Raw genomic sequence first — 26,560 nt, forward strand, 5'->3', positions numbered from 1 at the left:
CTTCCTATAGAGCCCCTATATGTGATTCCCTACAGACCCCTGTACTACACCATGAAGCAGCCTCTCTGTTCTCTATTGTCCGTGCAGTTTTATAGCTATATAGGTTCGTACTGAGGCAGAAGAGCTGACACTCCGATATCCGGCGGAGACTGTGGGATGTGGAGGTCGGAATAATCATCATGTTAAACTGCGGATTTATTCCACGGCCGCCGGTAATTTTAGGCTATTTATGCCGATAAAGGGAGAATTATTCTGGTTATTATCACATTTATGGTGGGTTGTTGGCTTTATGCACATGAGCGGATTCTACAGAAAGGGCATTAGATGTTATTATGGAGGGACATTATGGGTGAGGACAGGCGGGAGGACTGACTGCATTCACATAGTCCAGCTTTCCCCATCGGCTGTCCAGGCATGCTGGGAGTTGTAGTTTTGTAACATCTGGAGGTCCGCAGGTTGAAGACCACTGGTCTACAGTATGGAAACAACTGCTTTAGTGTACATTGCAAAACTACAATTCCCAGCATGCCCGGACAACCAACGGCTGTCCGGACATGCTGGGAGTTATAGTTTTGCAACAGTTGCAACTGCTGTAGTGTATCGTGTACATTGCAAAACTGCAACTCCCAGCATGTCCGGACAGCCAACATGCTGGGAGTTGTAGTTTTGCAACAGCTGAAGGTCTACAGTTTGGAAACCACTGCTGTAGTGTATATTACAAAAATACAACTCCCAGCTGTTTGCTGTCTAGGCATGCTGGGAGTTGTAGTTTTGCCACAGCTGGAGGCACACTGTTTGGGAAACACTTCTTCAAGGACTACCTTAATGTGCTTTATTTCTATAGGTTGTTGCAGCACGGCTGTGTCTATGTTCCTTATTAGCCTTGTGGAATATCGATGGTATACAGGGCACCGCATTACACCCAGGAAAGACTTATTCGGCTCTGTTCACACCACCATCATGGCTTCTGTTACAAAAGGATGACAGCACCGGACTGTGGACAATGACTAAAGGTCCCTGTTGCCCATTATGGGGTCTGTCGCTTTGATGTGACTAGTGCAGTATGGCGCATTTCTCCCCATCGGATCAGATGGACCGGCCGACTGACTATGTGGACAGAGACTTTCTGTATCAATTCTCTGCAATCTGTGTTCTCTGGGGGGAGTGAACAATAAAGAGGGAAAAAAAAGGGAAATAAAAAAAAAAAGGAAAAAAAAATTGTAAGATAGGGAACGTCTGTATGAGGAGTGTGAGCTGAGAGTCTTATGACAGCAGAGGAGGTCACCCGCCCGCACATTATATAATGGTCCCACTGTTCTCCTGTGACGGTGGGCGACATCTGACCAGGGACGTCTACATGGATTGTGTGTGTCCTCTGGGGTTTTACACCTGGAGCTCAATCCCAGGACACTATATGGGGGCTCTGTAATGTACAGTGTGATGGGCCATGTTCTACTGGAGACCTTGTGTCCTCCATCATGTGGATGTTACTGTGACACTTACCTAATCATTGTACACACCTAGGGCCTCAGGGGTCACATCACAGGTCTATGGGGTCTGGGCCTCGGAGGTCACATCACAGGTCTCTGTGGTCCGGGCCTCGGAGGTCACATCACAGGTCTATGGGGTCCGGGCCTCGGAAGACACATCACAGGTCTATGGGGTCCGGGCCTCGGAGGACACAGCACTGGTCTACGGGGTCCGGGCCTCGGGTCACATCACAGGTCTATGGGGTCCGGGGCTCACAGGACACATCACAGGTCTATGGGGTTCGCGCCTCGCAGGACACATCACAGGTTTTATGGGGTCTGGGCCTCGGAGGACAAATCACTGGTCTGTGGGGTCCGGGCCTCGCAGGACACATCACAGGTTTTATGGGGTCCGGGCCTCGCAGGACACATCACAGGTTTTATGGGGTCCGGGCCTCGGAGAACACATCACAGGTTTTATGGGGTCTGGGCCTCGGAGGACAATCACTGGTCTATGGGGTCCGGGCCTTGGGTCACATCACAGGTCTGTGGGGTCCGGGCCTCAGGGGTCACATCACAGGTCTATGGGGTCCGGGCCTCAGGGGTCACATCACAGGTCTATGGGGTCCGGGCCTCAGGGGTCACATCACAGGTCTATGGGGTCCGGGCCTCGCAGGACACATCACAGGTTTTATGGGGTCCGGGCCTCGCAGGACACATCACAGGTTTTATGGGGCCCGGGCCTCGGAGGACACATCACAGGTTTTATGGGGTCTGGACCTCGGAGGACAAATCACTGGTCTATGGGGTCCGGGCCTCGGGTCACATCACAGGTCTGTGGGGTCCAGGCCTCAGGGGTCACATCACAGGTCTATGGGGTCCGGGCCTTAGGGGTCACATCACAAGTCTATGGGGTCCGGACCTCGGAGGTCACATCACAGGTCTATGGGGTCACAGCATGAGGGGGACCTGCACATTATTGCCAGGTGATATACTATACATTATACACACACTATACAGGGCAGAGGAGGCTCCAGTCACCTGGATTCCCATCACTTATTTCAGGTGCTTTTTGTGAATAGATCACTGTCTCCTCGTGTAAATATCACAAAACTTCTTTTCAGGAATCACCAAAAAATTCTAAAAGTGTTTTGCATCTTCAGACAAGTGCAATATGCTGCTCCCTAAACACACTGGGCCCCATTTATCAATACTGACCCCGAAACCCACAGGGGCCAAAGTGTAGCCCTCAGTTATGGATGGGCTGAATTGTGATTGGTTGCTATTGGCTATTAATAGGGTCAGTTTTGACCAATGAGGCATTCTATTGCATTCTCTTTCTGGCTTTTAATATCATCCCTATATTTGCAGCTTAGCTTCAATAAACTTAGTAGAGCTATAATACAATACCACACACAACCTGCAGACAGGTGTGGCACTGTTGTCTTTCTAATCTCAGATAACCTGCAGTAATTCCACAATTTTTCTAATACCCTCAGTCTAATGTCTTTGGGGGGAAGGGTCTTTTTGCTGCCAAGTCCACCGGTGTATTTGTGCGAGGTCGTCGAGTCTCCATTAACCTTTATGGTAATTTTACAAAGACATCTTTATGTTTATTGGGATCATATAGCTGAAGCACAAGAGCCGCATTGTTACTGGGATAACGCAGGAAGATCGCATTACAGCAGTGATAGAGCGCGTAATTGTGCGTCCAGCAGGAGGAGATCATAGACATTCCTGACCATCACACTAGTGACTGTGACATCGTAATATCTGACGGAGAGATGGAGAAGCTCACAACCCAAGTGATGGTGCATGGGGTCCTCAGGGGAGCAGTGATCACAGGAGGCTGGTGGGATGGAGGAGCGCACAACCCAAGTGATGGTGCACAGGGCCCTCAGGGGAGCAGTGATCACAGGAGGCTGGTGGGATGGAGGAGCGCACAACCCAAGTGATGGCGCACAGGGTCCTCAGGGGAGCAGTGATCACAGATGGCTGGTGGGATGGAGGAGCACACAACCCAAGTGATGGTGCACGGGGTCCTCAGGGGAGCAGTGATCACATGGCTGGTGGGATGGAGGAGCGCACAACCCAAGTGATGATGCACAGGGTCCTCAGGGGAGCGGTGATCAGAGGAGGCTGGTGGGATGGAGGAGCACACAACCCAAGTGATGGCGCACAGGGTCCTCAGGGGAGCGGTGATCACAGATGGCTGGTGGGATGGAGGAGCACACAACCCAAGTGATGGTGCATGGGGTCCTCAAGGGAGCAGTGATCACAGATGCCTGGTGGGATGGAGGAGCACACAACCCAAGTGATGGTGCACGGGGTCCTAAGGGGAGCAGTGATCACAGGAGGCTGGTGGGATGGAGGAGCGCACAACCCAAGTGATGGCACACGAGGTCCTCAGGGGAGCAGTGATCATAGGAGGCTGGTGGGATGAAGGAGCGCACAACCCAAGTGATGGTGCAAAAGGTTCTCAGGGGAGCAGTGATCACAGACGGACGATGGGATGGAGGAGCACACAACCCAAGTGATGGCACACAAGGTCCTCAGGGGAGCAGTGTTCACATGGCTGGTGGGATGGAGGAGCGTACAACCCAAGTGATGGTGCACGGGGTCCTCAGGGGAGCAGTGATCACAGGAGGCTGGTGGGATGGAGGAGCGCACAACCCAAGTGATGGCACACAGGGTCCTCAGGGGAGCGGTGATCAGAGGGGGCTGGTGGGATGAAGAAGCGCACAACCCAAGTGATGGCGCACAGGGTCCTAAGGGGAGCAGTGATCACAGATGGCTGGTGGGATGGAGGAGCACACAACCCAAGTGATGGTGCACAGGGTCCTCAGGGGAGCAGTGATCACAGATGGCTGGTGGGATGGAGGAGCACACAACCCAAGTGATGGTGCACGGGGTCCTCAGGGGAGCAGTGATCACAGATGGCTGGTGGGATGGAGGAGCGCACAACCCAAGTGATGGTGCACAGGGTCCTCAGGGGAGCAGTGATCACAGGAGGCTGGTGGGATGGAGGAGCGCACAACCCAAGTGATGGCGCACAGGGTCCTCAGGGGAGCGGTGATCAGAGGAGGCTGGTGGGATGAAGGAGCGCACAACCCAAGTGATGGCGCACAGGGTCCTCAGGGGAGCGGTGATCACAAGAGGCTGGTTGGATGGAGGAGCGCACAACCCAAGTGATGGGACACGAGGTCCTCAGGGGAGCAGTGATCATAGGAGGCTGGTGGGATGAAGGAGCGCAAAACCCAAGTGATGGTGCAAAAGGTTCTCAGGGGAGCAGTGATCACAGACGGACGATGGGATGGAGGAGCACACAACCCAAGTGATGGCACACAAGGTCCTCAGGGGAGCAGTGTTCACATGGCTGGTGGGATGGAGGAGCGCACAACCCAAGTGATGGCACACAAGGTCCTCAGGGGAGCAGTGATCACATGGCTGGTGGGATGGAGGAGCACACAACCCAAGTGATGGCACACGGGGTCCTCAGGGGAGCGGTGATCACAGACGGCTCATGGGATGGAGGAGCACACAACCCAAGAGATGGCACACGAGGTCCTCAGGGGAGCAGTGATCACAGATGGCTGGTGGGATGGAAGAGCGCACAACCCAAGTGATGGAGCAGGGGGTCCTCGGGGGAGCGGTGATCACAGGTGGCTGGTGGGATGGAGAAGCTCACAACCTAAGTGATGATGCACAGGGGCCGTGGGGGAGCGGTAGTCACAGAAGGACAGTGGGACAGAGGAGCGCACAACCTAAGTGATGGCACACAGGGTCCTCAGGAAGCGGTGATCACACATGGACAATGGGATAGAGGAGCGCACAACCTAAGTGATCGCACACAGGGTCCTTGGGGGAGCGGTAGTCACAGGTGGCCGTGGGATGGTGAAGCACCAATACAATAGGTAGGCAGTATTGGTCCAAATTTGTCGGGTTTTCTTTTGCAATCAGCGCAGTAATGGCTGACTATTAATATTTTGCCCCCTTTGTAATGCCCCCGCTGTTTTCTTCTGGGGGTTTGCAGCACTTTTATCTTGAAGTTCCCTCCTGTAGAATAATTAATCCTCCTTTCACACATATGAATTGGATAAAAACCAAATGTTCTGTTTTGGCTTCACAAGCGCGTGACTGAGCAGTGTACTCCCTGCGTGCGGTGTCGTGTAAAACCCACCAAGCCTCATAAACTCCGGTCCAGAAAACAGATCAGTCACCACCATCGCAGCTTGAAGGAAATACCTGAACGGATGAAGGATTCCACATGAGATGCTTATACAGGACTACGTATGACGGTGCTATCATCTCAGGCCTAATAATACAGAACTTTCCTGTACACTGTGTAGTGAAGGGTTTTCCCATCCAGGGTGCCTCCAGCTGTTGCAAAACTTCAACTCCCAACAATGCCCGAACAGCCTTTATGGTACAGAGCAGGAGCCTTCTGTACCATATTCTTCTTCGAGCTTCCATACGACAGGATACGGAACTGACATCACATCAATCACTGGTCTACAGGAAGTTGTTACCCAGGGTTATAACTTATGAGGGTTTCTCCGTTCCTTCAAAACATCAGATATTTGGTTGTTTGCACGGTGTTGCTGCACTTTGCACCTTCCAGATCACTTCAACAAAATGGGCATTTTAGGTTGGTGGCCCAATGCTTGCTGGTTTTAGTTGTTCTATTCCCATATACAGATAACCAATTTTACATCCCATACAGCTCCACTGATGGCACAAGATATAGGGGCATCAACAAATCATGGGTCACTGTGATGAGAGGCCTCTGGTCCTCCATGCCGAGAAGCCCACTCATCCTCCATGGTGAGAGCCCTCCGTTCCTTCATGACAAAAGTCCTCCGGTCCTCCATGGTGAGAGCTCTCTGGTCCTCCATGGTGAGAGCCCTCAGGTCCTCCATGGGGAGAGCCCTCAGGTCCTCCATACGGAGAGCCCTCAGGTCCTCCATACGGAGAGCCCTCCAGTCCTCCATGGTGAGAGCCCTCCAGTCCTCCATGGGGAGAGCCCTCAGGTCCTCCATGGTGAGAGCCCTACGGTCCTCCATACTGAGAGCCCTCCAGTCCTCCATGGTGAGAGCCCTCCAGTCCTCCATGGTGAGAGCCCTCCAGTCCTCCATGGTGAGAGCCCTCCAGTCCTCCATGGTGAGAGCCCTCCAGTCCTCCATGGTGAGAGCCCTCCAGTCCTCCATGGTGAGAGCCCTCCAGTCCTCCATGGTGAGAGTCCTCTGGTCCTCCATTGTAATAGCCCTCTGGTCCTCCATTGTGAGAGCCCTCCAGTCCTCCATGGTTAGAGCCCTCCAGTCCTCCATGGTTAGAGCCCTCCAGTCCTCCATGGTTAGAGCCCTCCAGTCCTCCATGGTGAGAGCCCACTGGTCCTCCATGGTGAGAGCCACCGGTCCCTCCATGGTGAGAGCCCTCCATGGTTAGAGCCCTCCAGTCCTCCATGGTTAGAGCCCTCCAGTCCTCCATGGTTAGAGCCCTCCAGTCCTCCATGGTTAGAGCCCTCCAGTCCTCCATGGTGAGAGCCCACTGGTCCTCCATGGTGAGAGCCCACCGGTCCTCCATGGTGAGAGCCCTCTGGTCCTCCATTGTGAGAGCCCTCCAGTCCTCCATGGTAAGAGCCCACCGGTCCTCCATGGTAAGAGCCCTCTGGTCCTCCATGGTGAGAGGCCTCCGGTTCTTCATGTAAGAGCCCTCCGATCCTCCATGGTAAGAGCCCTCTGGTCCTCCATGGTAAAAGCCCTCTGGTCCTCCAGGGTAACAGCCCTCTGGTCCTCCATGGTAAGAGCCCTCCGGTCCTTTATTGTGAGAGCCCTCCGGTCCTCCATGGTGAGAGCGATCCGGTCCTTCATGGTAAGAGCCCTCTGGTCCTTTATTGTGAGAGCCCTCAGGTCCTCCATGGTGAGAGCCCTCAGGTCCTCCATGGTAAGACCCCTCTGGTCCTTTATTGTGAGAGCCCTCAGGTCCTCCATGGTGAGAGCCCTCTGGTCCTTTATTGTGAGAGCCCTCTGGTCCTCCATGGTGAGAGCCCTCAGGTCCTTCATGGTAAGAGCCCTCTGGTCCTTTATTGTGAGAGCCCTCAGGTCCTCCATGGTGAGAGTCCTCCGGTCCTCCATGATGAGAGTAATTCATATATTCATCTGGAATCCACCATTTTACAGACTACAGTTTGTCTCTTGATGTGAATGTATTCCATCTGCTACAATCCTATATACCTGTCCTACCATTAGGCCTTCCTACTCCATGTATATAGCCTTGTATACAATCCCTGAGGACTCTACAGCCTGGATTTACAGAAACGCTCTGCTTTTCCCATAACTGGTAAATCCGGGCCTACAAGTCTATAAATAACAATAATGTCCTTTATCTGTCCACGGAGCTGATGATATACAAGGGATTCCTATAGAAGCTTGCATTGTAGATGGTGACATGATAGGGCGATAGTGCGGCGTCTGCTGTACGAGAAGACATTGTTGTCTCCACACAGGAGGCTCCGACACCGTGCGGACGAGAAGGAGCCAGAAAATCCCAGCTTGACAATCTCAGTGAAACCAGATCGGGTTTATGTCCAGACCTCCCAAGACGGCAGCAGGGAGCCTGGGAAAGGGCTTCACGCTGCCGCTTCCTGCTTATTCTATCTAACTTGTTTAATTCACACAGCAAAACAGCGGGGTCCCAGCTTAAAATAGGTCACTGACTGCTGTGCTGACCCCGCACTCCTATATACAGTAACACCGCTCGGCTCTCTGCTCCACACCCTGCCGAATCTGCAGGAGAGAAGAGACAACCTGGTGAGGTGAGGTTCACACCACGTTTTTGTAACACAGTTCCCGTATACGTATTCAATTTGAAAACCGTACGGAACCGTATTGAAAACTGTATGCACTGAAAACCGTACGCCAAACGATGCATCAGGTTGTGTCCGTTTTGCATCTTGTACGGTTTTGTCAGTTTTTTTCCCGTACCCAAAACTGTAGCCTACCACGTTTTTTTGGTCTGGGTGAAAAACCGTATTGAAACATTTTTTTTTTTTTTTTAACATGGGAGTCAATGGGAACCGTACAGAACCGTATGTGTGTGCGGTTCCATAGGGTTTTCACCATACGGTTTTTTACTTTTCAGTTTTTTTAAAATTGGAATTTCAATCAAACAAGTGAAACTTTATTCATAATGGAGCGAAAAGTTATACATAATTTTTTCAAACTGTTTATGGATTAAAATTTGTACAAACGTTTTGATACAGTTTAGTCCGGTTTTGAGGAATCCGTTTTTTTTTTTTAATCAAAAACCTGATATGGGAACTGTATTGTAAAAAAGTGGTGTGAACCCGGCCTGACTGGCGCTGCGGGGGTCAAATTACCAGAACACTCAGCAATACAGTCACTTCATGCTTTCCAGCAGGAGTATACACAGTATATAGGCCGATAATGTGCACGTGGGGGTCAGTATCTACCTGATCTATTATTGATATAAACCAATGGTGTCCAAACTGTCGCCCTACTGATGTTGCAAAACTACAACTCCCAGCATGCCCGGACAGCCTTTGGCCGTTGGAGTTTTGCAACATCTGGAGGGCCACAGTTTGGTCACCATTGATATAAAGGTATCGTCCTGCGTTACCACATCCTCCAACTCTTGTGTCCCAGATATATAATCTGCAATATGTAGACCGGTGGATTCTAATCTGTGGTTTACAGATGTCAAGGCATGCTGGGAATTGTAGTCATCAAACTGCGGGAAGTCCAGGATTTGTTACCCCGTGTTTTACAGACCGACATAGTTGTTCCCCAATTATCCATCTCTCCCCATGTAGTTTGCAAACCTTGTATCGGTCCCCATTAGACTGTAAGCTCTTGGGCACACCTTGTATCGGTCCCCATTAGACTGTAAGCTCTTGGGCACACCTTGTATCGGTCCCCATTAGGCTGTAAGCTCTTGGGCACACCTTGTATCGGTCCCCATTAGACTGTAAGCTCTTGGGCACACCTTGTATCGGTCCCCATTAGACTGTAAGCTCTTGGGCACACCTTGTATCGGTCCTCATTAGACTGTAAGCTCTTGGGCACACCTTGTATCGGTCCTCATTAGACTGTAAGCTCTTGGGCACACCTTGTATCGGTCCTCATTAGACTGTAAGCTCTTGGGCACACCTTGTATCAGTCCCCATTAGACTGTAAGCTCTTGGGCACACCTTGTATCGGTCCCCATTAGACTGTAAGCTCTTGGGCACACCTTGTATCGGTCCCATTAGGCTGTAAGCTCTTGGGCACACCTTGTATCGGTCCCCATTAGACTGTAAGCTCTTGGGCACACCTTGTATCGGTCCCCATTAGACTGTAAGCTCTTGGGCACACCTTGTATCGGTCCCATTAGGCTGTAAGCTCTTGGGCACACCTTGTATCAGTCCCCATTAGGCTGTAAGCTCTTGGGCACACCTTGTATCGGTCCTCATTAGACTGTAAGCTCTTGGGCACACCTTGTATCGGTCCTCATTAGACTGTAAGCTCTTGGGCACACCTTGTATCGGTCCTCATTAGACTGTAAGCTCTTGGGCACACCTTGTATCAGTCCCCATTAGACTGTAAGCTCTTGGACACACCTTGTATCGGTCCCCATTAGACTGTAAGCTCTTGGGCACACCTTATATCGGTCCCCATTAGACTGTAAGCTCTTGGACACACCTTGTATCGGTCCCCATTAGGCTGTAAGCTCTTGGGCACACCTTGTATCGGTCCCCATTAGACTGTAAGCTCTTGGGCACACCTTGTATCGGTCCCCATTAGACTGTAAGCTCTTGGGCACACCTTGTATCGGTCCTCATTAGACTGTAAGCTCTTGGGCACACCTTGTATCAGTCCCCATTAGACTGTAAGCTCTTGGGCACACCTTGTATCGGTCCCCATTAGACTGTAAGCTCTTGGGCACACCTTGTATCAGTCCCCATTAGACTGTAAGCTCTTGGGCACACCTTGTATGGGTCCCCATTAGACTGTAAGCTCTTGGGCACACCTTGTATGGGTCCCCATTAGACTGTAAGCTCTTGGACACACGTGGTATCGGTCCCCATTAGACTGTAAGCTCTTGGGCACACCTTGTATCGGTCCCCATTAGACTGTAAGCTCTTGGACACACGTGGTATCGGTCCCCATTAGGCTGTAAGCTCTTGGGCACACCTTGTATCGGTCCCCATTAGGCTGTAAGCTCTTGGGCACACCTTGTATCGGTCCCCATTAGACTGTAAGCTCTTGGGCACACCTTGTATCGGTCCCATTAGACTGTAAGCTCTTGGGCACACCTTGTATTGGTCCCCATTAGACTGTAAGCTCTTGGGCACACCTTGTATCAGTCCCCATTAGGCTGTAAGCTCTTGGGCACACCTTGTATCGGTCCCATTAGACTGTAAGCTCTTGGACACACCTTGTATCGGTCCCCATTAGACTGTAAGCTCTTGGACACACCTTGTATCGGTCCCCATTAGGCTGTAAGCTCTTGGACACACCTTGTATCAGTCCCCATTAGACTGTAAGCTCTTGGGCACACCTTGTATCAGTCCCCATTAGGCTGTAAGCTCTTGGGCACACCTTGTATCGGTCCCCATTAGACTGTAAGCTCTTGGACACACCTTGTATCGGTCCCCATTAGGCTGTAAACTCTTGGGCACACCTTGTATCGGTCCCCATTAGGCTGTAAGCTCTTGGGCACACCTTGTATCGGTCCCCATTAGACTGTAAGCTCTTGGGCACACCTTGTATCGGTCCCCATTAGACTGTAAGCTCTTGGGCACACCTTGTATCGGTCCTCATTAGACTGTAAGCTCTTGGGCACACCTTGTATCAGTCCCCATTAGACTGTAAGCTCTTGGGCACACCTTGTATCGGTCCCCATTAGACTGTAAGCTCTTGGGCACACCTTGTATCAGTCCCCATTAGACTGTAAGCTCTTGGGCACACCTTGTATGGGTCCCCATTAGACTGTAAGCTCTTGGGCACACCTTGTATGGGTCCCCATTAGACTGTAAGCTCTTGGACACACGTGGTATCGGTCCCCATTAGACTGTAAGCTCTTGGGCACACCTTGTATCGGTCCCCATTAGACTGTAAGCTCTTGGACACACGTGGTATCGGTCCCCATTAGGCTGTAAGCTCTTGGGCACACCTTGTATCGGTCCCCATTAGGCTGTAAGCTCTTGGGCACACCTTGTATCGGTCCCCATTAGACTGTAAGCTCTTGGGCACACCTTGTATCGGTCCCATTAGACTGTAAGCTCTTGGGCACACCTTGTATTGGTCCCCATTAGACTGTAAGCTCTTGGGCACACCTTGTATCAGTCCCCATTAGGCTGTAAGCTCTTGGGCACACCTTGTATCGGTCCCATTAGACTGTAAGCTCTTGGACACACCTTGTATCGGTCTACATTAGACTGTAAGCTCTTGGACACACCTTGTATCGGTCCCCATTAGGCTGTAAGCTCTTGGACACACCTTGTATCAGTCCCCATTAGACTGTAAGCTCTTGGGCACACCTTGTATCAGTCCCCATTAGGCTGTAAGCTCTTGGGCACACCTTGTATCGGTCCCCATTAGACTGTAAGCTCTTGGACACACCTTGTATCGGTCCCCATTAGGCTGTAAACTCTTGGGCACACCTTGTATCGGTCCCCATTAGACTGTAAGCTCTTGGGCACATCTTGTATCAGTCCACATTAGACTGTAAGCTCTTGGACACACCTTGTATCGGTCCCCATTAGACTGTAAGCTCTTGGGCACACCTTGTGTTGGTCCCCATTAGACTGTAAGCTCTTGGGCACACCTTGTATCGGTCCCCATTAGGCTGTAAGCTCTTGGGCACACCTTGTATCGGTCCCCATTAGGCTGTAAGCTCTTGGGCACACCTTGTATCGGTCCCCATTAGACTGTAAGCTCTTGGGCACACCTTGTATCAGTCCCCATTAGACTGTAAGCTCTTGGGCACACCTTGTATGGGTCCCCATTAGACTGTAAGCTCTTGGGCACACCTTGTATGGGTCCCCATTAGACTGTAAGCTCTTGGGCACACCTTGTATCAGTCCCCATTAGGCTGTAAGCTCTTGGGCACACCTTGTATCAGTCCCCATTAGGCTGTAAGCTCTTGGGCACACCTTGTATCGGTCCCCATTAGACTGTAAGCTCTTGGGCACACCTTGTATCAGTCCCCATTAGGCTGTAAGCTCTTGGGCACACCTTGTATCAGTCCCCATTAGGCTGTAAGCTCTTGGGCACACCTTGTATCGGTCCCATTAGACTGTAAGCTCTTGGGCACACCTTGTATCGGTCCCCATTAGACTGTAAGCTCTTGGGCACACCTTGTATCAGTCCCATTAGACTGTAAGCTCTTGGGCACACCTTGTATCGGTCCCCATTAGACTGTAAGCTCTTGGGCACACCTTGTATCGGTCCCCATTAGACTGTAAGCTCTTGGGCACACCTTGTATCGGTCCCCATTAGACTGTAAGCTCTTGGGCACACCTTGTATCGGTCCCCATTAGACTGTAAGCTCTTGGACACACCTTGTATCGGTCCCCATTAGGCTGTAAGCTCTTGGGCACACCTTGTATCGGTCCCCATTAGACTGTAAGCTCTTGGGCACACCTTGTATCGGTCCTCATTAGACTGTAAGCTCTTGGGCACACCTTGTATCGGTCCCCATTAGACTGTAAGCTCTTGGGCACACCTTGTATCGGTGCCCCCCATTAGGCTGTAAGCTCTTGGGCACAGGACCCTCTGACTTCTTGTTACATAGTCACAGACTGTATCAGACCCAGGAGCGGGCGCTGCAGAACTGCTGAATCTGAGTCCCATCACACACACAGGACGGGGGACGCCCGCGGGGTCTCCTGCCACTTTCCCCTGTTAATTGCTGTGGGACAGGAGCTAAATTATGTGTTAAAGAGACAATAAATCCTCTGCTTAATCTGCTCCAACAGCTGCTGCGTCTTGTGTAATGACAACAATGTGTCAATAGAGAGATAGAGGGCAGATTTATGTCTGCCGCATCCTCTCCTGCAATCCCAGCGGAGCCGCTGCAAAGCCTCTAAGATCAGTGTTCCCAGACTCATGGCCCTCCAGCTGTTGCAGAAAGCGGACACCATGCCTGTAGACTAGCAGTGCATGATGGGAGTTGTAGTTTTACAACAGCTGGAGAGGCACCAGTCTGGAAACACTGTTGAAAAGTGTATGGAGGAAAAGCTGGAGAGCCACAGGTTAGGAAAGGCTACTGCAAAATGTATGGGGGTCTGTCAGGACATGATGGGGGTTGCTGGAGAGCCACAGATCGGGAAACACTGCTCTATATTCTTACCGCTTCAAAGGGCAAAACTAAAATGTCACAAGTCCAGTATAAACAACAAAACCTCTCCAAAAGACCACCTCTTTGTGAAGGCATTTTTGGGTGGTCTTCTCAAAGAAGCTTCAATGTAACAGGATTCATCGTTCTGGGGCTGTGTTTCCCCAACCAGTGTGCCTTCAGCTGTAGCCTTTGAACTTTAAACTACAACTCTCAGCATGCCAGGGTATTATTTATAATGTAGACAGTTTAGTACTGCTCTATAATGTCCTCTATGCTGCTGCTGCTTATGGTTTTTATAGAGACACAGTAGTGGGGGATCCCTTGTCTTTTGCGTGTGAAGTGTATGGCAGACACCTTAGACCAGTGTTTCCCCACCAGTGTGCCTCCAGTGGTTGCAAAACTACAACCTCCAGCATGCCAGGGCTTTATTTATAATGTAGACAGTTTAGTACTGCTCTACAATGTCCTCTATGCTGCTGCTTAGGGTTTTTTATATAGACACAGTAGTGGGGGATCTCTTGTCTTTTGCGTGTGAAGTGTATGGCAGACATCTTAGACCAGTGTTTCCCAACCATTGTGCCTCCAGCGGTTGCAAAACTAAAACTCCCAGCATGCCAGGGCTTTATTCATAATGCAGGTATGAAGATCTCCAAGAAAAGGGAGACAAATTGCGCTGCCACCAAGCAAATAATTGAAGGTAAACTTATTTATTGCACAATAGGGACCCACACTACGCGTTTCAAAGCTGCTCTGGCTTTTTTGTCAGGCAACTGTAGGCAGCTTAGCACTGCTCTATAATGTCCTCTACGCTGCTGCTTATGGTTTTTATAGCGACACAGTAGTGGAGGATCCCTTGTTTTTTGTGTGTGAAGTGTATGGCAGACACCTTATAGCAGTGTTTCCAACCAGTGTGCCTTCAGCTGTAGCCTTTGAACTTTAAACTACAACTCCCAGCATGCCAGGGCATTATTCATAATGTAAACAGCTTAGTACTGCTCTATAATGTCCTCTATGCTGCTGCTTAGGGCTTTTATATAGACACAGTAGTGGGGGATCTCTTGTCTTTTGCGTGTGAAGTGTATGGCAGACACCTTAGACCAGTGTTTCCCAACCATTGTGCCTCCAGCGCTTGCAAAACTACAACTCCCAGCATGCCAGGGCTTTATTCATAATGCAGGTTTGAAGATATCCAAGAAAAGGGAGACAAATTGCGCTGCCACCAAGCAAATAATTGAAGGTAAAATTATTTATTGCACAATAGGGATCCACACTACGCGTTTCAAAGCCGCTCTGGTTTTTTGGTGAGGCAACTAAGCACTGCTCTATAATGTCCTCTATGCTGCTGCTTATGGTTTTTATAGCGTTTTTGTGTGTGAAGTGTATGGCAGACACCTTAGAGCAGTGTTTCGAACCAGTGTGCCTCCAGCTGTAGCAAAACTACAACTCCCAGCATGACCAGACAGCCGAAGGCTGTCTGGGCATGCTGGGAGTTGTAGCTTTGCAACAGCTGGAGGCACCCTGATTTGGAAACAGTGTTCTGGGGTCACAAGGAATCATAGGATGCCAAACATAATACGGATCAGATGCCTGTAAGGGCTTATTACTTCCAACACCTCCTATACAGACCCATAATGTTAGACACCCCCTTTAATAATGGGTACAATTGCCCCCCCTCAATGACCTCCACTCAAGTCTACTCTGCCGGAAAAAAAAAAAAATCCTTGTCATTGATTGGTTTAATGAAGTCATCGCAAATTGCAGCGAGCGGCTGGAGAACACAGTCCTTGGCTGGGATTGAGGTTAATAGCTTGTATAATGACGGTGGCCATATTCATGTACCCGGCTGCTATTTAAATTAAGACCAGACCTTCCCAGGCCTCTCTCTGCCCCCCTCCCCGGACTCCTTCCTTAAACTGCTTGCTCCCTGACCCGGGATCATGGACGGAGACAGGAGATTAATTCAATTATTGCTGCAGAATTCTTCCCTAAACGGTTTACGTGACCCCGGATCCTCTTGCTCGGCGGCACAAGCCGCTCGCCATCGATCCCGCCAGCCGGGTGATAATCTTGTTTTCCTCACGTTGGGTCTAAGTTTAACAGATCGTCTTGTCCCCGCGATGATAATGGAGTTTGGTTATTTCTTTGCGTCGCTGACAGGGAATAGGTGCGCCCGGGGCGAACCAGAATACGTCTGCCTGACAGAAATAGGCGATTCGAAGAAAGCCGCAGCTGCTTACTGCCAAAATATAAAATAAATAGAAATGGAAGTTTTTTTGGTTTCTTATGTCCTGAGTCGTCCCCGGGGTATGAGGAGTTTTTTTTTTTTTTTGTAATTTTGAATGTGTCTGGTAAATCATTATATAGAGGGAGCGGAGACCATAATAACACCCATGACTTGTTGCTCTATAGCAGTGTTTTCAACCCAGGGTGCCTTCAGCTGTTGCAAAACTACAACTCCCAGCATGCCTGGACAGCCAAAGGCTGTCCAGGCATTCTGGGAGTTGTAGTTTTGTAAAAGCTTTGGCTGTCTGGAAATGCTGGGAGTTGTAGCTTTGCAACAGCTTGGCTGTGTGGGAATGCTGGGAGTTGTAGTTTTGCAGCAGCTTGGCTGTATGGGCATGCTGTGAGTTGTAGTTTTGCAGCAGCTTGGCTGTGTGGGAATGCTGGGAGTTGTAGTTTTGCAACAGCTTTGGCTGTCTGGAAATGCTGGGAGTTGTAGTTTTTCAACAGCTTGCCTGTACAGGCATGCTGGGAGTTGTAGTTTTGCAAAAACTTGGCTGTATGGGAATGCTGGGAGTTGTAGTTTTGTAACATCTTGACTGTAGTGTCATGCTGGAAGTTGCAAATGCGCAACAACATGGCTTTATAGTCATGCTGGGAGTTGTAGTTCTGCAACAGCTTGGCTGTACGGGCATGCTGGGAGTTGTAGTTTTGCAAAAATTTGGCTGTAGTGTCATGCTGGGAGTTGTAGTTTTGTAACAACTTGACTGTAGTGTCATGCTGGAAGTTGTAATTGCGCAACAACATGGCTTTATAGTCATGCTGGGTGTTGTAGTTCTGCAACAGCTTGGCTGTATGGACATGCTAGGAGTTGTAGTTTTGCAATAGCTTGGCTGTACGGGCATGCTAGGAGTTGTTGTTTTGCAACAGCTTGGTTGTATTAGTATGCTGGGAGTTGTAGTTTTGTAACAACTTGAATGCAGTGTCATGCTGGGAGTTGCAGTTTTCTAACAACTTGAATGCAGTGTCATGCTGGGAGTTGCAGTTTTGTAACAACTTGTCTGTAGTGTCATGCTGGGAGTTGTAATTTTGTAACAACTTGTCTGTAGTGTCATGCTGGGAGTTGTAGTTTTGTAACAACTTGTCTGTAGTGTCATGCTGGGAGTTGTAATTTTGTAACAGCTTGGCTGTACGGGTATGCTGGGAGTTGTAGTTTTGCAACAGCTGGAGGCACACTGCTCTATGGAGGGGAAATTGGAGGCAGTATCCTGAGCACAGACCCTCCATCCCTGTCTACTGCAGGAGAATCCAACCTTCGGGATCTTGTGGGTCATTTATGGTCGGGATCCACAATGAAGGATTGATGTATAGATCATAGTTTGACCCCAGTATTAGCTCATCCTACAGCCATAAACTGGTGGATATATCTGCAATAACGTGAACTGCCGGCGCACACGGTGAGAACCTAATGGAGGGTAAATGTCTTATCCCAATATCCTCATTTAGCTTATTTTATGTATTGAAAAAAAGAAGAAAGGAAAACAAAACGTTATTGATAACCTAGAAAATATGGTAAAACTCCAGTAGTAATAAGGGTTATATATGTAACAGACATATGTGGAGGCCTCATAGACCGGGATCAAGTGCGGGGGACAGTATTATTCCCTAGGAGTGTCCACGGTACAATCCTGCAATCTACCCAATGAATGACACTGAAAGAGATCAAAGCCCCTCTGACATGTTTCACCACAAGAAGTGACTTCATCAAGGAGCATTGTCCATTACTGCAGACACTCCTAGGGAATAGTACTATACAATGTATTGTATCCTAGTCTATAAGGCGTCCAGAGATAAGATTGTAAGGGCCCATGCACACTACGGAATTGTCTTCAATGGGATTCTATTACAGTGCAGAGGTGCTGTGGTGGAAATATAAGTTCTGGACTCTGAAGAAATAAAGAACCTGTTCATTCGTTCAGTGGAATACCACAAAAAACTTTATTCCCATCAATGGGGGGGGGGGGGGGGGCGCAGAGTCAGGGAAGATCCCGCGGTGACATCACTGTACACGAGAAGCTGCAGCCAATCATGTAACAACAAGAAATGCACAGGAGACACTGGAGCAGAGTCAGGGAAGATCCCGCGGTGACATCACTGTACACGAGAAGCTGCAGCCAATCATGTAACAACAAGTAATGCACAGGAGACACTGGAGCAGAGTCAGGGAAGATCCCGCGGTGACATCACTGTACACGAGAAGCTGCAGCCAATCATGTAACAACAAGTAATGCACAGGAGACACTGGAGCAGAGTCAGGGACGATCCCGCGGTGACATCACTGTACACGAGAAGCTGCAGCCAATCATGTAACAACAAGTAATGCACAGGAGACACTGGAGCAGAGTCAGGGAAGATCCCGCGGTGACATCACTGTACACGAGAAGCTGCAGCCAATCATGTAACAACAAGTAATGCACAGGAGACACTGGAGCAGAGTCAGGGAAGATCCCGCGGTGACCTCACTGTACACGAGAAGCTGCAGCCAATCATGTAACAACAAGTAATGCACAGGAGACACTGGAGCAGAGTCAGGGAAGATCCCGCGGTGACATCACTGTACACCACGAGAAGCTGCAGCCAATCATGTAACAACAAGTAATGCACAGGAGACACTGGAGCAGAGTCAGGGAAGATCCCGCGGTGACATCACTGTACACGAGAAGCTGCAGCCAATCATGTAACAACAAGTAATGCACAGGAGACACTGGAGCAGCTAAACATTCTCTCCAGCCCCTTACTGATAAATCTACAGCTATAGTGCACTATATAATACCGCCACCTTATACACATCTGATTTATAATACACAAGGCCAGTAATTACTAGAACACAAAGTACAGAGGGTCAACAAGACCCTAAACATGGTGGACAGACAGGTTCACATCAGGCTTTAGATCTCTAGATAAGGGGAGACAGTCAGTAAAGGCCGCGTTCACACTGCTTTTTGGTTTACGTTTCATTTCATATACTTAAAGTGGTACTCCGGTGCTTGAGCCGGAGGCAGTAATCATGATGTCATGCTGATACGCCCCCTCCCATAGACATGAATGGAGGGGGCGTAGCAGTGATGTCACAACCACTGCCGCAACAACCTGGCATTTGTTTAGAATGCCGGGTGCTGTAGGAGATTGTGGGGGGCCCCAGAAGCGGGACCCCCGCCATCAAACATCTTGTCCCCTATCCTTTGGATGTCTAGGGGCGGAGTACCCCTTTAAGCGTACTGCAACGGAAAGAGTGAAAGGAACACAAGAAGGCAGTGTGAACGCGGCAGAATATGTTCATGCAGTTGATAGCGCCCTCTCTGGACAATGTGTAGCATGTTAGATAGGTAGAGATTATCACCTGATGGGCGGTCATGATTACAGCCTCGGGGTGGATGGAGCGGCTGATCTAAAATTCCCTCATTCCTTATCACAAACTTCTTACCGGCAGCCGTCCAGCTGCCTAAAACTACACAAACATTTACAGAGAATTAATGTCAAGAAGAGCTTACATGTCACTATACAACATTTATTAACAAAAGCCTGTGCCGCCTGGAAGGTGCCAAGTAACGGTCCCAACGGGGCGGGCGCCATACTGCGGACCGGGCAGCGCCATGCCACTACAAGTCATCGCCTCAGCGTTCCAGGCAATCACATTCTCCACAACAATATATTCCATTCAGTGCTTTCTTAGTTACTTTGTATTGTCAAGTTTTTCACACCTTTTCACTTTTTTCACGTTTTTTCTCTCTTCCTTCTTGTGATCAGTTCCCCGGTCATTCTGCCCTCAATACCCCACAATGAGAAGGTAGAATATTAGAAATGTTTGTGAATGTATTAAAAATGAAATACTAAAGCTTAGCCTATGCATAAGTATTCAGACCCTTCATTATAACCCTTGACCTTTACCTCTGGCTCCTCCCATTTCACCTGATCATCTCTGAGATGTTTCTCCCCCTTGATTGGAGTCACCGGAGGTAAATTCATCTGATTGAACAAGACATGAGGAGGAAAGAACTGCCTGTAGAGCTCAGACACAGCCCTGTCTATTTAAGATCTCACTGCTGACAATGTATATGAGAGCAAACACCATGAGGGGGAAAGAACTGCCTGTATAGCTCAGACACAGCCCTGTCTATATAAGATCTCACGGCTGACAATGTATATCAGAGCAAACACCATGAGGGGGAAAGAACTGCCTGTAGGGATCAGACACAGCCCTGTCTATATAAGATCTCACAGCTGACAATGTATATCAGAGCAAACACCAAGCCATGAGGGGGAAAGAACTGCCTGTAGAGCTCAGACACAGCCCTGTCTATATAAGACCTCACAGCTGACAATGTATATCAGAGCAAACACCATGAGGGAGAAAGAACAGCCTGTAGAGCTCAGACACAGCCCTGTCTATATAAGATCTCACAGCTGACAGTGTATATCAGAACAAACACCAAGCCATGAGGGGAAAGAACTGTCTGTAGAGCTCAGACACAGCCCTGTCTATATAAGGTCTCACAGCGGACAATGTATATCAGAGCAAACACCATGAGGGAGAAAGAACAGCCTGTAGGGATCAGACACAGCCCTGTCTATATAAGATTTCACAGCTGACAATGTATATCAGAGCAAACACCAAGCCATGAGGAGAAAGAACTGCCTGTAGAGCTCAGACACAGCCCTGTCTATATAAGATCTCACAGCTGACAGTGTATATCAGAACAAACACCAAGCCATGAGGGGAAAGAACTGTCTGTAGAGCTCAGACACAGCCCTGTCTATATAAGGTCTCACAGCGGACAATGTATATCAGAGCAAACACCAAGAGGGGGAAAGAACTGCCTGTAGAGCTCAGACACAGCCCTGTCTATATAAGATCTCACAGCTGACAATGTATATCAGAGCAAACACCAAGCCATGAGGGGGGAAAGAACTGCTTGTAGAGCTCAGAGACAGCCCTGTCTATATAAAGTCTCACAGCTGACAATGTATATCAGAGCAAACACCAAGCCATGAGGAGAAAGAACTGCCTGTAGAGCTCAGACACAGCCCTGTCTATATAAGACCTCACAACTGACAACGTATATCAGAGCAAATATATATCAGAGGTGGAAAAAACTGCCTGTAGAGCTCAGACACAGCCCTGTCTATATAAGGTCTCACAGCTGACAAAGTATATCAGAGCAAACACCAAGCCATGAGGCGGAAAGAACTGCCTGTAGAGGCACAGTGGCAAAGTTAGGAGCACAGTGGCCTCCATTCTTACACAGAAGAACAACAACAACCAGGACTCTTCCTAGAGCTGCCGCCCACCAAACTAAGTAATCGGGGGAAAGAGGGACTTGGTAAGAGAAGAGACTGAGAACCCAACGTATAGCAAAGAGGACTTCAGAAAAAGACAGGATCTCCCTGCGCTGATCGGAATAAGAGGAGCAGGACAACAGAGCATTCAGGTGAGGATCTTTATTGTTCCAGCATGCAATGCGTTTCGCTGTGGATGCGCAGCGAAACGCGTTGCATGCTGGAACAATAAAGATCCTCACCTGAAGGCTCTGTTGTCCTGCTCCTCTTGTTCCGATCAGCGCCGGGAGATCCTGTCTTTTTCTGAAGTCCTCTTTGCTATATACCAATATATTGCAAAATGGCCAGAGAGAAGCCTATCCTCAGTACATGAAAAAGGCGTCTAAAGGATCGGACTGCGAGAATCTACATTTTCTGGTCCAATGAAATAACTCTTAAAGGACATCAAATTTGCTTTCTTGTGTTTTTTTTCCCTTTTCACCTTTTAAGAGACATAACTTTTATTTTTTCATCCACAGATCCATATGAGGCATTTTTTTTTTTTTTGCGCGTGACGAATTGTACTTTGTAATTTCACCTTTTATTTTACCATAATAAGTACGGTCAAACCAAAAAAAATATTATTTGGGGGGGGGGAAAATAGAAAACAATACCATCATTTTGCAACTTTTGGGAGGTTTCTTTTTTAAGCCGGGAACTTTACGGTAAAACTGCTAAGTTCTCTTTGTTCTGTGGGTCAATACGACTGAAATGATCCCCATGTTACACGCGTTTCTATCGTTGTCCTCCTTTCAATATGAAGACAAACTTTGTAAACAAAATGAGTATTTTTTATACTGTACTCTGTATTCTGACCCTTATGTTTTGTATGGGGGGTCACCTGCACCCTGGTCAGTAGTTTTTATCATTACCACTTATGCGCATATCTGACTTTTTGCTAAATTTTTATTTCATTTTTTCTGGGAAGTGATCAGCGATTTTGGACATTTACGACATTCACCGTACGGGATCAGAAACATTATGTTTTAATGTTTCAGACATTTTCGCACATTCAGATACCACATATATTTTTTTTTGTGAGTTTATTTAAAATTTTTATTAGGGGAGGGGCTTATGTGTAGTGTTTTAAAAACTTTGTTTTAATAATTTTAGGTAGGTTCTATAGGGGACTTTTCATACAATCATTACAAACACTGAATAATGCTATTGCGTGCTATCGGCGATCGACTGATAGAGCCTGTTAAGGGCCTATTGATCAGGGCATCTGATTGCCGCTCCAGACTGATCACGCCCAGTGTCCTTAAAGGTGTACTCTGCCCCTAGACATCTTATCCCCTATGCTGCTGGGGACCCCAGTGATCTTGGCTGCGGTACCCCAGACATCAAGTGCATGGAATGAACTTCGCTCCGTGCCGGATGACTTGCGATGCGGTGGCTCGTGACGTCACGGTGACATCCCACTTGTCACGTCACAGCCACACCCCCTCAATGCAAGTCTATGGGAGGGCGCATGACGGCCGCCATGCCCCTTCCCATAGACTTGCATTGAGGGGGCATGGCCGTGACGTCACGAGCCTCTGGTGATGCTCCCGACACTCTAAACAAATGTCCTTGAAAGGCCCAGCCAGAGCCTAAACCCAATAGAACATCTCTGGAGAGACCAAAATAATGGCCTCACCAACGGCCCCATCCAACCTGACAGAGCTGACAGGATCTGCAGAGAAGAATGGAGGAAATTCTCCAAATCGAGGAGCGTGAACCTTGTGACCTCATCCCCAAGAAGACTGGAGGCCAGAATCACTGCCAAAAGGGGCTTCACCTAAGTCCTGAGTAAAGGGTATGAATACTTATGTCACCTGTCCTAGTAAAGGGTATGAATACTTATGTCACATGTCATAGTAAAGGGTATGAATACTTATGTCACATGTCCTAGTAAAGGGTATGAATACTTATGTCACATGTCCTAGTAAAGGGTATGAATACTTATGTCACATGTCATAGTAAAGGGTATGAATACTTATGTCACATGTCCTAGTAAAGGGTATGAATACTTATGTCACATGTCCTAGTAAAGGGTATGAATACTTATGTCAGATGTCATAGTAAAGGGTATGAATACTTATGTCACATGTCATAGTAAAGGGTATGAATACTTATGTCACATGTCACAGTAAAGGGTATGAATACCTATGTCACATGTCATATTAAAGGGTATGAATACTTATGTCACATGTCATATTAAAGGGTATGAATACTTATGTCACATGTCATAGTAAAGGGTATGAATACTTATGTCACATGTCATAGTAAAGGGTATGAATACTTATGTCACATGTCATAGTAAAGGGTATGAATACTTATGTCATAGTGAAGGGTATGAATACTTATGTCATAGTGAAGGGTATGAATACTTATGTCATAGTGAAGGGTATGAATACTTATGTCATAGTGAAGGGTATGAATACTTATGTCATAGTGAAGGGTATGAATACTTATGTCATAGTGAAGGGTATGAATACTTATGTCATAGTGAAGGGTATGAATACTTATGTCATAGTGAAGGGTATGAATACTTATGTCACATGTCATAGTAAAGGGTATGAATACTTATGTCATAGTGAAGGGTATGAATACTTATGTCATAGTGAAGGGTATGAATACTTATGTCATAGTGAAGGGTATGAATACTTATGTCATAGTGAAGGGTATGAATACTTATGTCATAGTGAAGGGTATGAATACTTATGTCATAGTGAAGGGTATGAATACTTATGTCATAGTGAAGGGTATGAATACTTATGTCATAGTGAAGGGTATGAATACTTATGTCATAGTGAAGGGTATGAATACTTATGTCATAGTGAAGGGTATGAATACTTATGTCATAGTGAAGGGTATGAATACTTATGTCATAGTGAAGGGTATGAATACTTATGTCACAGCTGGATTCCATGTTTCCTAAATGATTGTGGAGAACTGAGGCAGAATGATGGGGAACACAAGTGAATAAAGTGAAATCAGTGTCTGGCTCTGGGAAAGCTGGGTGACTAACCACATTACAGCTCATCCAGGTTTTGTGGCTTTATAAATAGATAATCCTTCCAGCTTTGCAGAACAGCCATGCAGGAGTCTGGGAAAGCTGGATGACAACCTGGGAGAAGTAATAGTATCCGCACCCGGCTTTATCAGAGGAAACATCTGCAGAATATAAATCCTTCCTGTGGATTCTATCTTTACATAATAAATCGTTACATTTATATGTAGAGAGCGAAGACCCCACAGAGGAGTGAAGATCCGGGGGCCGCACACAGCAGAGACAGCAGACTCTTACCTTCCCTCTTCATGCCCATAGCCAGACACTTCTGATAGCGACAATACTGGCACCGGTTCCTCTGCCGCTTATCAATCAGACAGTCCTTGTTATCCCGGCACGTGTAGGTCAGGTCCTTCCGCACTGTCCGCTTAAAGAATCCCTTACATCCTTCACAGCTGTACACGCCATAGTGTTTACCTGTAGGGACCATCAACGACACTGGGTTATATTCACACACATCACTGGAGATCAGCGGTGCCATCACTGAGAATACAGCCTATCCATCACTAGAGATCAGCGGTGACATCACTGAGAATACAGCCTATCCATCACTAGAGATCAGTGGTGACATCACTGAGAATACAACCTATCCATCACTAGAGATCAGCGGTGACATCACTGAGAATACAGCCTATCCATCACTAGAGATCAGCGGTGACATCACTGAGAATACAGCCTATCCATCACTAGAGATCAGCGGTGACATCACTGAGAATACAGTCTATCCATCACTAGAGATCAGCGGTGACATCACTGAGAATACAGCCTATCCATCACTAGAGATCAGCGGTGACATCACTGAGAATACAGCCTATCCATCACTAGAGATCAGCGGTGACATCACTGAGAATACAACCTATCCATCACTAGAGATCAGCGGTGACATCACTGAGAATACAGCCTATCCATCACTAGAGATCAGCGGTGACATCACTGAGAATACAGCCTATCCATCACTAGAGATCAGCGGTGACATCACTGAGAATACAGCCTATCCATCACTAGAGATCAGCGGTGACATCACTGAGAATACAGCCTATCCATACACTAGAGATCAGCGGTGACATCATTGAGAATACAGCCTATCCATCACTAGAGATCAGCGGTGACATCATTGAGAATACAGCCTATCCATACACTAGAGATCAGCGGTGCCATCACTCAGTATACATTCTATCCATCACTAGAGATCAGCGGTGCCATCACTCAGTATACATTCTATTCATCACTAGAGATCAGCGGTGCCATCACTCAGTATACATTCTATCCATCACTAGAGATCAGCAGTGACATCACTGAGAATACAGCCTATCCATCACTAGAGATCAGCGGTGACATCACTGAGAATACAACCTATCCATCACTAGAGATCAGCGGTGACATCACTGAGAATACAGCCTATCCATCACTAGAGATCAGCGGTGACATCACTGAGAATACAGCCTATCCATTCACTAGAGATCAGCGGTGACATCACTGAGAATACAGCCTATCCATCACTAGAGATCAGCAGTGACATCACTGAGAATACAGCCTATCCATCACTAGAGATCAGCGGTGACATCACTGAGAATACAGCCTATCCATACACTAGAGATCAGCGGTGACATCACTGAGAATACAGTCTATCCATCACTAGAGATCAGCGGTGCCATCACTCAGTATACATTCTATCCATCACTAGAGATCAGCGGTGCCATCACTCAGTATACATTCTATCCATCACTAGAGATCAGCGGTGCCATCACTCAGTATACATTCTATCCATCACTAGAGATCAGCGGTGCCATCACTCAGTATACATTCTATCCATCACTAGAGATCAGCGGTGCCATCACTCAGTATACATTCTATCCATCACTAGAGATCAGCGGTGCCATCACTCAGTATACATTCTATCCATCACTAGAGATCAGCGGTGCCATCACTCAGTATACATTCTATCCATCACTAGAGATCAGCGGTGCCATCACTCAGTATACATTCTATCCATCACTAGAGATCAGCGGTGCCATCACTCAGTATACATTCTATCCATCACTAGAGATCAGCGGTGCCATCACTCAGTATACATTCTATCCATCACTAGAGATCAGCG

General features: G+C 48.1%; 1 protein-coding gene across 8 annotated transcripts in view; it reads right to left on the reverse strand.

Moving 5' to 3' along the window:
• RXRA (retinoid X receptor alpha) overlaps positions 1–26,560 on the reverse strand; it is a 237,002-nt gene that overhangs the window by 23,517 nt on the left and 186,925 nt on the right. For 7 of the 8 annotated variants that reach the window (XM_056537919.1, XM_056537920.1, XM_056537916.1 and 4 more), the window contains exons 5-6: positions 24,700–24,879; positions 19,432–19,539 (exon numbers count right to left, since the gene is read on the reverse strand). In XM_056537919.1, coding sequence (XP_056393894.1) covers positions 19,432–19,539; positions 24,700–24,879 — 288 coding nt within the window. The remainder of the gene's footprint in view (positions 1–19,431; positions 19,540–24,699; positions 24,880–26,560) is intronic. The other variant, XM_056537918.1, reaches the window with a different exon arrangement.

This window comes from Hyla sarda, chromosome 9 (assembly GCF_029499605.1).
Source record: "Hyla sarda isolate aHylSar1 chromosome 9, aHylSar1.hap1, whole genome shotgun sequence".
Lineage (NCBI taxonomy): Eukaryota > Metazoa > Chordata > Amphibia > Anura > Hylidae > Hyla > Hyla sarda.